This window comes from Silene latifolia, chromosome Y (genome assembly GCF_048544455.1).
Source record: "Silene latifolia isolate original U9 population chromosome Y, ASM4854445v1, whole genome shotgun sequence".
NCBI classification, from domain to species: Eukaryota; Viridiplantae; Streptophyta; class Magnoliopsida; order Caryophyllales; family Caryophyllaceae; genus Silene; species Silene latifolia.
In genome coordinates, this window is record NC_133538.1 from 271,380,437 (window position 1) to 271,393,866 (window position 13,430).

General features: G+C 36.8%; 1 protein-coding gene across 1 annotated transcript; it reads left to right on the forward strand.

The window, feature by feature from the left end:
- Positions 1 to 228: 228 nt before the first annotated feature.
- On the forward strand, positions 229 to 5,528 carry LOC141633985 (uncharacterized). Its single transcript, XM_074446324.1, has 10 exons — positions 229 to 493; positions 589 to 635; positions 1,536 to 2,649; positions 2,733 to 3,098; positions 3,451 to 4,105; positions 4,203 to 4,382; positions 4,488 to 4,598; positions 4,686 to 4,829; positions 4,921 to 5,118; positions 5,203 to 5,528. Exons 2-5 carry the CDS (start codon positions 610 to 612, stop codon positions 3,640 to 3,642), a joined length of 1,698 nt encoding a protein of 565 aa, XP_074302425.1. The 5' UTR covers positions 229 to 493; positions 589 to 609; the 3' UTR covers positions 3,643 to 4,105; positions 4,203 to 4,382; positions 4,488 to 4,598; positions 4,686 to 4,829; positions 4,921 to 5,118; positions 5,203 to 5,528.
- Positions 5,529 to 13,430: the final 7,902 nt, after the last annotated feature.

Genomic DNA, 13,430 nt, shown 5'->3' on the forward strand with positions numbered 1-13,430 from the left:
TGATTCATATAGTTTTTGAATTTTCAATTCCTACGCTTTATTGAATTTACAATTCAAGAAGTTATCGAAACCTCTTTGTCAGGTGGGGTTCAAATGTAGTTGTTCCAAAAGTCGGCTGATAAGGTTAGGGTGGCAGATTGTTGGTGGTTAGGAAAGATCTAGAGGTTGGGGATGAAAAATAAGGGGATACTTTGTTCTGGAATTGTAAAAATGAAATGGAAAAGTGTGATTCTTAGACTATACTCCCGGGAGTATAGTTCTCCATACTCCTTATCCCCTTTTTTTAAAAAACAAAAAAAATAGAAAAAAACTAAAAAATCCCGTCAAATATGAAAACCACCCACCCAACTCCCTCATTTTACTCTTCACTAACAAATCAGTTACCACAAACCCAAAAATCCCTATTTTCTTGATTCGATTAAACCTTCTCTCCCTATATTCACAAAATCAAAGAAATTTATGCATCTCTAATTGTTTTTAATCGTCTGATCAGGTATGTGTTCAACTACTACATCAAAGCCTTAAATGTTAATTGACTTAATTTTATGTTTCTTTGTCAATATTCAATTTTTTATATTGCTATATTAGGTGATTTTGGGATACACTTCAATGAAAACTCGTGGAGGATTAAAACGGTGAGTTTTTTTGATATTATTTATCTTATATACCTTCAAATTGTGAATATCAGTCGAGTATAGCTGTAGATTGTGAATATTGGATATATATAAGCAATCAATTGTGTATATGTAATCAATATGCAATTTATAGAAATGGCTTTAATAGGTAATCAATCAATTGAATGATTTTTAAAAATATTGTGACTATGTGACACATATGTTGTGAATATAAAAACGCCGGTAGATATGAAGGAAAAACGGTGTGAATATATGCTCAAACTAGTTTGAATACGGTAATCTTGATGAGTAAGATAGTTTTTTAGTGCAAATGTTATATATTTATGTTGTGAAGATGAAATAACTATTGTGAATATGAATGATATTGGTGTGAATATGTCATCAAACTATTGTGAATTGGGAGAGCAGATTTCGTGAATATGGTAGTTCTTTATTATGAATATGATTAATAATGTTGCGAATATGCACAACTATGAAAATGAATGATATGATTGGTGAATATGTCATCGATGCATTGTGAATTAGGTGATTAAGTTTTGTGACTATGATAATTCATTATCGTGAATTTGACATAAATATGCCGTGAATATTGAATAATCATGAATACGAGTAATAGACGGTGTGAATAGTTGATAAACCTATTCTGAACAAGGTACTCAATCTGTTTGACGATCATAGTTATTAGTATGAATATGACAGACATATGGTGTGAAAATAGAGCATTTGTCAGTTTGAGTAATTAATACGGAATAGTTCTTTATCGGGTTTTTTTTGCATGATTAATTGAAGTTTATTAATATGTCAACTTATTATGAGGTGTGAATATGAGATGAATTTGCGTGTGAATTCAACAACTCAATGGTGCAAAAATGTCTTTTTGTTTCATGATTTATGGTGCAGTGCTTGTGCCAGAAACAACAATACAGATGAAGAATGTAGAGCTAAAGAGGTTCGGCGCAAAACAAAGGAAGACGTGACCTTGAAAAAGAAAAATAACAGTACTAACGATGACTTAGAAGATGATGAAGTTGAATGGAACAATACGAGGGAAAATATGGAAGATATGTCCGAAGATGAAAGTGAAAAGGAAGATGAAAATGGAGACGAAGATGGCGATGATGATGATGATTATAGTGATGAGGATTGTAGTAATGGGGATGGGGATGGGGATGAGGATGGGGATGAGGATGAGCGTATTAGTGACAGTGAAGGTGAGGAGGAGGAGGAGGAGGAGGGCGATGATGTTGATGAGAATGAATATGTAGCGTCAAAAGAAATAACGGCTGTTGATGAGAATGAAGATCCAGCGTCAAAGGAAATAGCGGTCAGCAATAAAAGTCTGGGCAGGCGCACAAAAAGTCGTGGAAAGCGAGGTATTCCTACGTCTCTTAGAACGAGGCTTTGCATAGCTAACTTCCAGAATTTTATCAAAAGATTGAGTCCAAAGCAGAGAGAAGCTGTAAATGAAATTGGTTTTGGGTGTCTTCTGGAGTTGGAGATTACACAAATTTGCGGAAACCTGGGTATGTGGTTAGTGCGAAATATTAATCCTTATTCTTTAGAACTAACATTGGCGCCTAATTCATCATTTCGCATTACCGAAGTCGATGTTTATCTAGCACTTAAATTATCATGTGGTCCAAAATATGTTGAGGAAGCTAAAGATAGAGGTAACGATGAGGTTGTTCAAGACTCAATTTTAAAATGGAAGAGACGTTGGGGGGTTAGTAAAGGTGTGACAGCACCTGTTACAACAAAGATGCCTAACGAAATTTTAAATCATGGGCATGATGACGACTTCAAAGTCGACTTTGTTATATATACTTTTTCTTCTCTGCTTTATGGGCACCAAGCAAGACATTGTAACTACAAACTACTAATGTCATTGTTAGAACCGTCACAAATCTGCAACTTTAATTGGTGTCAATATGTGATTCGAGCCTTGGTTAAAGCTGTGAAAGAATTTAGAAAGAATCCGTCGGGGTTCTTCTGTGGACCTCTCATCGTAGTTCTAGTAAGTTGGTTCACAATAAATTTTTATAATAATGTTTTCTTCATTTTTTTCTTTGATTGATATTTAATTTTTGAATTTTGTAGTTATGCTATTTAGATAGAGTTGAATTTGAAAGCAGAACCTTTGAAAGAAAATTCCCTATTTTGTCGGGTTGGGACGATAAGAAGGTCACAGAAAGGAGGGACGCTGAATTAAGAGAAGATGGTTATGGACAAGGTTACGTGGTGCCTCGTATGAATTTGATAAAATTACACCAATTAGGGTGTGTTCCTGATCAAGACTTTGTACGACTGAATCAAATTCTGATGAACCTCCCAACACTTGACAACCAGAGTGAAGGTGGCCCAAGTGTAGACGTTGATATAATACCCCCAAGTACTGATATTGGTGAACGTAAAGGGCGAGGTGACCAAGGAACGAGTTCTTCCCAAATACATAATGATAAGAAGGTAACACTTATATTTCTATTGAATAGTAGAAAATATATCAGTCGGTTCTTTGAATGTCCTTCTCAAATATATATTAGCAAAATGTTATGAACATGTCAACTTAATTTGTTGAATATGATAGCTTAATTCAGGGAATACGCTACTGTGGAGGTAGTCGTTTGAATGGATTGTTATAACATATGAATATGACATTCATAAAGCGGGAATATGTATTCTATGAAATGATTAGGGTGTATTTATAGGCATGAATATGGTAGTTGTATATTATGAAATATGGGTAGTCCTGTATTTATGCTATTCTTGTAATATGAAAATGTCAGTTACAATAACAATTTTTTTCCTTATTATGTAGGTGTACATTGAAAAAGTGATGGCTGTAAACAAAAAATTATCTTCAAGTGTTCTAGAGTGGAATGAAGTGATGAATGAGGCCTCTAAGTTCTTTCCCAGCAGTAACTTTACTTTTTTTAAAAAATGCCTGAGCATGTCGTTCATATGGGTGGTGAGAGTTCTCATTCGTTGGAAGAGAAATCAGGTGAAGTAAGTGGGGAGGATACAAATGATGATCATGCAAGACTTGACAGTGAAGATGACGAAGTCTTTAATTCAGATGAATTTATGGAATACTTTCAAGTTATTCAACGACTTGGGATGAAGAAGAAGAGAAAAAGGATGCCTGACCCTACGATGCCTAGTTTTAGTTTAGGAATCAGTAGTGACCTAAACAATGAAGATGATGGTGAAAAAAATAATGAAGGTGCTGAAACTGCTGATGAACAACCAGAAACTAATTCTTGCACATACGATACTCGTGAACATGAAGCTGACTCTTGCATCGGTAGAAATGAACCTAAAACACAAATGGTTCTTCGGTCCAGGCACCAAAAAAATCTTCCACCTACAATGCGGTCACCTTATTGTTTACGATATGTTGATCCATTGAAAGATTTGACAACTTTTCAAAAGAGCGTTGTGGCTTATGTTGTTAACAATGGAGATGAGAATGAGTAAGTTTTTGAAAACATTTGATTTGCCCGTAATATCGAGTTTATGAGTTTATCACGGTGACATAGCTAATATATCTTGTGATTTTCTAATTTCAAGGGAGATGTACTTTGATAATTATTTATCTTGTACACGAAAAGGTCTATCTTCATTGGTAGGGGACCAGCATTTATGCAGCTCTGTCTTGAGTGTATGGTGTCGCTTACTAAATTTGGAGGAGAGGAAATGCTCAGAAAGTTCACCCAAATGATTCTTCTTCAATTCTCTCCAACATGTCATGTAAGATGTCCGAATTGATTGTTTTTTAAGTGAATGTCATTCGTTTAGTGCCATATTAAACGTTTTTAATGAATCATTTTTTTACATGCTTGTGTTGGTTGTCAGAGTATATTAACAAACGTGGGTAAGAAAGGATATAATGTTGAAGGGTTTTGCGAAAAGATTGAGAGTGAGCTTCAAGCTAGTCAAGAACCAGACACAACAACATTGGATATGGTGTCTGTTGTAAATCTGTTGATGAATATTTATGAATATGTTATTTGTCATTGGTGAATATGGCTTACATTGCTTTTTTTTTTGTAGGTTTTCTTTGTTATACATGATTCTGGCCATTATTATGTTGTTTGTATTCATTTTAAGAAGCAAGCCATCCATATCTTGGACGACCAAGAAATTTCAGATGGAGTTTACATGAGAAAAAAGTATGGCAACACGCCAGAAATAATCGTGAGTATTCATTTCCCTTCTTTTTTTAGTGACATTATTTGTGTCTATATCACTTAACTTCCATTTTACGTTTAACATGTCCATGTTCCAGAGGGATTCATTTGTATCTTTCATGGTAAAGAAAAAGGATGAAAGGGCTAATGATGCTAGTGATTTTCCGACGTACGTGGTAAACATGCCTTGGAAAATTTCACGAAAACATGATGATTGTGGTGTATATATCATGCGGCATATGGAGACATACTTGGGGACCTCTGATAAATGGGAAAGTGGCTTTAAGAATAATATTGTGAGTTCGTATTACTTCCGTAATGTTTTTTTCATCTTTAATATTACATATTCTAATATTGAATGGATTTTTAAAAATATGTAGGATCGTATACTGAAGAATCTACGTAGTAGGTATTGTGCATCAATAATTCTAAATCAAGAAAATAGGAGGAGGATGAGAATTGAAGAAAAGGCCGTTGCTTTAAAGGGTAATGTTCATACTTGAATATGGAAGGGAAGTGTAATGAAGTCAACGCGATTGGTTATTGCTTTTGAATTGTTGAAACCATTTTGGCAGGAACAAATTTAAAGTTTTTGGTTTTCTTTGGAACAATGTTGTTGATGGCTACTTAATTAGTGATGTATAGGTTAATAACAGTCTTTGTTCCCAAAGTATCACTATGAATGAATGCATGATTCAATTTAAAAGATGTTGAACGGATTGGTAGAATAGCCAACAGTGAATACAAATTGATGAATAACGCAGTACAACGTAATGAATATGTATGAACCCGATACTAACATAAAAATTGTGCTTTAAATCTATTAAGTATAAATATGAATATGACAGGGCATCAGGGTGGATGTGTTCATATGACGAAGTGAATATGTCAAAAGTCCCAATAACGTTGGAGTATAGTTGTATTGTTGAATATTTAAGTAACAGTGAATGTGGCATTTCGGATCATTTAAAAAGTTCATATAAAATTGGTGAGAAAGACAATACAAATTGACGAATAATGCAGTACAACGTAATGAATATGTGTGAACCTTATATTGACATAAAACTTGTGCTTTGAAACTAAGTAAGATATGAATATGAGAGGGCATCAGGGATTCAGGGTGAATGTGTCCGTTCGTATGACGAAGTGAATATGTCAAAAGTCCCAATAACGCTGGAGTGTAGTTATCCGTATTGTTGAACATTTCAGTAAAATTGATAAATATGCGCAAACTCTGATGCATACGTATGTCTCTCCACTAAGATGAATATGCGAACGTCATATTCATGAAAAATACTATTGCTTACGAATATGATAAATCATATTCTTAAGTTATAAATACTGCACATGATCATTACTATTTACCAACAAAAATATCAAAAATATTTACACTAATAATTAATAACATCCAAGAGTAAAGTAAATATGTCAACAGAAGAAAGTGTAGAGCACTTCGTAAGGGGTTAAAATCTATTACACGTTGCTGTAAAAGTATTGATCTTGCGGGATTGTAAAACTCTGGGATATTGATGCAGCTGAACATGCGGTTTGGACGTAAGTCTCCGTAGGAATATTCATCAACTACACTCTTGGATATTGATCATCTGTTGGAATTGGTATTAATCGTGGACCACCATTAGATGGATGCACAAGGTAACCATCCCCAACTACTTCGTTGATATCAGTCTCCAAAATCACCAATGAAAAACGATTAAAAAATATGTTAAGGCACCATAACGGTAAAATAACATATTCACAATGTAATTAAGTGATATTCACAAATGTGAATTTGAACATTCACATGATATAACCACTGCATTCGCTAACGAACAATTACCTGAACTGAAGCTTCTGCAATTCTTCTTGTATGATTTGCAACTCGAAAACTCTTAGCTTTTCGTCCTCTCACAATGTTGTTTATTTTCTCCATCGTCGATTTTCGCCGTTTATTTCTTTGACCTGCCTTTCTAGAATTCATAGGATTTTGGATGCCCACAACATTACCTTCTCCACTGTGCAAAGGATCACATTGTTCATTTCCGATACAGCCTATTTCATTATCTACAAGCTCTTTTGTTGTTCGATATGCTTCTTCCAAATATTGTCTACTGTTGCTGTTACAGTGTGAGGATGAAATAAGTTCGTTGAAATTTCTTGTCATTTGATTTCTCCACACATAAGTTGAGATGTTGTCTTTTCGCAACAAGTGGCTATGTGGGTTACTGGATGTTGTTGATGTTGCTTCCTTTGTCCACCTCTTAAGTATGTATTGCTTAGGTATGTCCTTCAAACAATGTATATTCATGATACGCAAGTTGTGGCTACAAAGTATACCAACTTGTGTGTACATCCGACATGTACAATATATCGACCTCGCTTTCTGGTCGAAAGTGACAACATGCTTTATTTCTCCGGTCTCATTATTTGTTGTCTTTCCTACATGATAAATGAATATGTCTTCATTTTTTTCATGAAGATTGATACCCGTCGTGAGGTGTCAAAAATAAGATTTATAATTTCCAACTACAACTATAACTAGCGGCAGTCGGGTCGAACCACAGAGAGGCAGATGTAAATTCTAGTTGTCTAATTCTAGTCTAAGGTAACGATAAAGTGGGGGGGGGGGGGGTTTGATTTGAATTGGTCTACAGCTAAGAGTGAATAAAGACAATAAACTTAAAAAGACGGATTAAACAGATAAAGGAAGGGGTACTAGGATGGTCGGTTCATTACAGCTTCGGCAAAGATACTAAATGGTCTAAATCGAACACAAGTGAGGCGGGAAACAAGAGGTCCTCTCGGTCCACTCTTAACAAATAGCATCTTTCGATCTCGCTATAGGTCCCTAATATCACTAATATCGACTCTCGTCCGAAGAGTGACTAACGGTCTAAACTATACCTATCTTTCGATCTCAGCACAGTTTAGTCATTTTAATTGGTGATCTAATAACTTTCCCTATCTTTCGATCTAATGGGTCAGTCATAAATTAAGCATCTAACTGGTCGCATGCATTCGATTCGTTAAATACAACATTAAAATCAATTAAAACGAAGGGTAACCTCACGAGGTCAGTCGATCGACCAAGAATGTCAGTCGATCGACTGACACGCGAATCAGGCCGTGTTCAATCTATTGCCGCCTATGCTATAACTCGCCTGCATCCTAGCACAAATAATCTAGCTACTCATGCTAAGGGTAAAAACAATAATAACGATGATGAAACTAACTACTGAATTCATGCTTGAAACGATAAAGTAAACAATTAACATGAACAATGAATTGGTTGCGGGAATCTAGCTAGCAATTCTATACTAATGAACAACTAAAACAATAAACTGAAATTAGGACAGATGGATACCGAATTTGCAGAGGAAAGATTAGGAATAAGAACCAAAGATCCAATGCTTAGCAATAATCCAAACCCTAATTCCAAAACTAAATATTATTGTATGAAAACTTGAGTAAAAATTGAGATACCTAAACTGAATGTTTATGTTACGTTATATAGCAAACATACGTAACTTTTATTTCCAAAACCTAAAACATAGTGGGCTTATGCATCCTCAGTCTTTTAATTTAATTCTCGTATGGAATAGCAGTTTGGTCGATCGACTGGTCTCCAGTAAACAGTAGCTTCTGGAACCCGATGATTGGTCGATCGACTGATGGCAGTGGTCGATCGACTGATCGAGCTGCTACTTGACTTCTATAAACTCGTGGACTTGTCTTTTGGGCCTTGAATTGCGCACCAAGCTCGTTCCTCGGGTGAATACTTCACGCCAAATAAATGCAATGCAGGATACTCGGGGACGAATTTAGCTTGATTTCCGCTGGATTCTTCACATTTCTGCAATAATGTACAAAAATACGGAAGTAGACGGAAATAGGGAGAAATGTAGCATAAACTACGTGAATGAGCTCTGAAATGCGTGTAAAATGGGATGTAAAACATCATATAAAAGACACGCATCAAACTTCCCCAAACCAAACCCTTGCTTGTCCCCAAGCAAGAACTAGACTCGATCTAATGACCTAATGGAACGAGTACAATCTCAGAGCGAAATGTAACATGTAGAGCCTAAACCAATTTAATGCATAATCAACAATCAATTAGCAAATGAATCATGCAAACGAGTTATGGAGCCGTTAAAACTACTGAACCGTCAACTGTAGAGACTCATCAAATTGGACTCTCACGGGTCGCTCAAATCACTCAATAAGTATAGGTGAATATATGTAAGATAAAAAGAAGTGAATGTAATGACGCTCACATAACTACGACCTATAAGAACATGCCTGCAGTCTAATATGAAAATAATCTCTACAACCGTACATACGCATTCCAACCAACAGAAGACCATGACACATGCCGAGGTATAAATATGGAAATGTGAGGTATGGGTAAGAAGAGGCAAAACGTTTTATGGTAAAGTGGAGGTACAGGTGATCAAGCTAGTACCAAAACAGAACCAAATGGCAACATCCAACTTCTTGCTCATAATCAACAGAAACGGTGCTATAGCAAGCACAAATCTCACAATTTCCAGAGATAAAAGTAATCAACTAACTCCCCATAAAAATATGAATAATACATGGGAGCAAAAATCGCCAAAAGATAAAGATTGAATATGCGAATTGACTCTTTTTTCTTTCTCGAACCTTGGTCGATCGACCTATAAGGGCAGTCGACCGACTGCTTAAACAGTACAGAACTCTTTTTTTTTTTCTTCTTTTCTATTTCTTTCTTTCTTTCTTTTCTTTTCATCTTCCCAATATTATCTCGAACAGAGCATATGCCACCAAAAATGAGTAACAACCCCAAGAACACAGACTACTAGCTTGACCAAGGCAGGCTAAGTGTAGGATGTAGTAAATGGGACAAAAAAAGGTATTTTTGGCAGTGTGGAGTTCATGGGCAAAATGAATAAGGGGAAACCTCTACCACATGTGTCAACTAACCATAGACCTAATGCGTACAAGTATTAAGAAGATCAAGTTCATATTTATGCACATTTATGTGACATGCCTCATAAGGAGTACTACTGACACGTCTGTCGCGTACCTGTCAAAAATAACCAACTGGCCAACTAACTAATATAGCTAGGGAAGTCGGGTCGAATCCACAGAGAGGTAGGAAATTGGCTGCTAAAACTAGGCTCGTCTAAGTAACCAAAATTGGGGGTTATAAAATTGTGATTTCTAAACTAACAGAGTGAGGAAAAGAGAAATAAAAGGAAGAGGGTTAACAGATAAAAGAGAATAGCTAAGACAAGCGGTTCACCACAATCGTCCGGTCGAGTAATCTAGATCCCAAATCAATGCAAAGATACAGTCAAGGGGTAGCGAACGTCACCTTTCGGTCCTTAATTCACCCTAAAGTGTAAACAGTTTAACTTTCGTCCTCGCTGCAATACTCTATTGCTCGCTACTAGTCTCCCCCTTCCAACCTTTCGGTCCAGGTCAAGATCCACTAAGAATAAGGGTCTAATTGCGTCGACTCAATTAGGCAATTACAATTATATGTAGCATTTAACAACATGGACGATACTAGCATAACTTGAGAATTCGATTACTCTCCCTTCAAATCATGGATCCCCTATAGTCTTAGCAAAGGGAATTAGCTACTCATAACTATCAGATTAACAATTACGATAACCCAACAATTCAAACTAAACATGGTGAATGATCTAATTGATTGAACAAGTAAAAAGAAAAGAAAGAAAAGGGATTAAAGTAATAAAAACGAATAAGGAATAAATAGATCGATAATACCGAATTCGAGTAGCGAAGTAGTGAATAAGAATCAAGAATCGTGATAAAAGTAAAAGTGAGAAATGTACGTAGTAAAGGAGATCGCAGATAACGTAATGTTCTCCTCGAGTCTTATCTTTGTAAAAACACCTTAAACCTAATCTATGAACTGATTACAAAAGCCCATAAAGGATTAGGCGGAAATGAACCAAAAACACACGAAATCCTCTCGATCGAGCAGAGAGATTACTCGATCGAACACCAAGTCACTCGATCGAGCTAGGGCAACCTCTCGATCGAGCATCGCTGTATGAACTTCCTCGATCGACTCCTCCAACCAGTCGATCGAGCGGCTTGAATGTAGAAAGCATTCGATCGAGCACTAAAGCACACCAGGACTTGAATTCCTTCCTTGACTCAGCTCATACGTCCTCCAAGTGTAAGATTCCTAAGCTCCGGCTCCTTATTTCCCATGAATGCATACGATTGGGACAATTAAGGCTCGATTTAGCTCCTCCTCGGTCATTTCTCGCAAATTACAATAAACGGACCAAAGTAGAGTGTTCGGGGTATTTGTAGTCGGATGCTACATAAAAGCATAGAAATGCGTGTAAAAATGAGGTGAAAACCTTATATAAAAGACACGCATCAAATCTCCCCAAACCAAACCTTTGCTTGTCCCCAAGCAAATATGAATGCAACTAAGGGTGAACAATAGAACGGGACCAACGCATCAGCTACAAATCATCCATCAGAACCAATTTAATGCAACAAAATGACAAAGCGGCAACCAAAAAGTGCAAACGAGTTAAATTAATATTTCAAGCTTACTGAGCTGTCGACCTTGCAAGATTCAAAGGTGTCGGACTCTCACGGGTCGTTCGTCACTCAAAATCAGGTACAGGGTGAGTATATATGTGAAAGATAGGAAGAAGAAAGACACTCACCTAACTCGACCTATAAGAACATGCATGCAGCTAACATGAATAGAGTCTCTACAACCGTACATACGCATTCCAACCATACTAGTGACCAAGACACGTGCCGAGGACTTACATTTGGGTTAGTGAGGTAATGGGTAAGAAAGGGCCAAAATAAATTTGGATATGTGGGGTTAAAAGCTAGGCTAGTAACAACGGATCCGAATATAGACTGCATCCCACTTCATACTCATAGCAGCAAGATAAAACGGTGCAAAATTATGCACTAAACTCACAAGACCAAAAGTCGTCAACTCCCCAGGGATATAAATAAGGCATGGGAGTGTGAAACAATGCAATTCTCATTCTTTTCTTCTTTCATTCTCTTTTTTTTTCATTTGAATTTTTTTTCTGTCTCTTTTTTTTCGCTTTCTTTCCTTTTTCGTTTTTTTTTTCTTTTTTTTTTCAATTCAACACATTTTCTTTTCTTTCCCTTTAATTCTTCCACCATCTTCTGAAATCAGATGAAATAACCATATTGCAATAACACATTCCAAAAACTACTCGTTACTAGCTTAGCTAGGGTAGGAAATATTATAGAAAGTAGTTGTTAGGACAAAAGGCAATTTGGCTATGTGAGGCTCATGGGTAGAATGAAACAAGGGGAACTGCCTCTCCTAACACGTGTCACCATCCACAGACCGAATGCATACAGGTATTAAGAAGACTGGACTCATGCTCGTGCAAATTGATGTTACATGTCTTAAAGAGAGTACTACTCACATCCTAAATGAAACCGGTCATGAATGTCACCAGTTTATAGAGCTCTAACCTCAGAATGTAATGTAGCTTGCCGACATAGGAATCAAGTCTATTCGTTCAGATAAGAGAGAAATAAAAACTCGTAGATTATGCACATAAACATGCCAGCTAAATGTCAAGAAAATGCAAGGCTCAAAATAAGGGTTCAATGTAGCGTCAATGTTCAAACGTTCCGACTCAATTTAAACATGAAAATTTTGAAAATTTTTGAATTTTATGATTTTTTTGAATTTTATGATTTTTTTTATGATTTTTAGAATTAATTATTAATTAAAACAACAATGCATGCGGAGATAAATAAACGTGCAGGCAAAAATGCAAGAAATAAACGTGCAGACACAGATATGGATGCATACCTCCCCAAACCAAACCGTACAATGCCCTCATTGTACCAAAAATAGGGGAAGAAACGCAAACTGAAAGGGAAAGGAGAAGTGGAGTTGGAAAAACTTACAAAACGTCATATAGCGGGACCTCCCCAAACCGACCATGAACATGGGAGGTCAAAGAAAGTCAAACAGTGGCTTTATAGACGCAAAACAGTAGTGGAGGTCATTACCCTTCGATCGAGCACTGGAACAGCTCGATCGAATGTTTCACAAACATGAGTGGACTCGATCGAGCACAAAGCATCACTCGATCGAGTAAGCACGGTAGGGATCTGGTCGATCGAGGACATCACCCCTCGATCGAGTAGCAGCCGCGTCAGAAAGTGCTCGATCGAACACCAAATCCCTTCGATCGAGTGACTTCTGCCTGTAAAAGACGCATAAAGGCAAGGAAGGCACAAAAATTGTTCGGGAAGCAGCGTCTAAAGTTCGACGTAAAGCTAAGGAAAACAAATAAAACAATTAAAACAAATAGTTCAACAAAAGCATAAATAAAACTGTCCGGGCTGCCTCCCGGAGAGCGCTGGTTTAATAGGTCCCGCACGACCTTTCTGGTATCAAGTAACTGGCGCATCGAGCTCGTCGAAGCGCAAGACTTCAACGCGGTTGTCCGCTTCATTCGCCTCATGGTAATGCTTCACGTATTGGCCATTCACCTTGAATCTGTGGCCCTCGGAATCTTCAAGCTCCACGGATCCAAATTTGGTAACAGTATCCTTTGTG

Coding starts and splice junctions, on each gene's coding strand:
- LOC141633985 (XM_074446324.1), top strand. CDS start 610: ATGAAAACTCGTGGAGGATTAAAACG. Junction 2,650..2,732: donor GACCTCTCATCGTAGTTCTA/GTAAGTTGGTTC, acceptor TGAATTTTGTAG/TTATGCTATTTAGATAGAGT. Junction 3,099..3,450: donor AAATACATAATGATAAGAAG/GTAACACTTATA, acceptor CTTATTATGTAG/GTGTACATTGAAAAAGTGAT.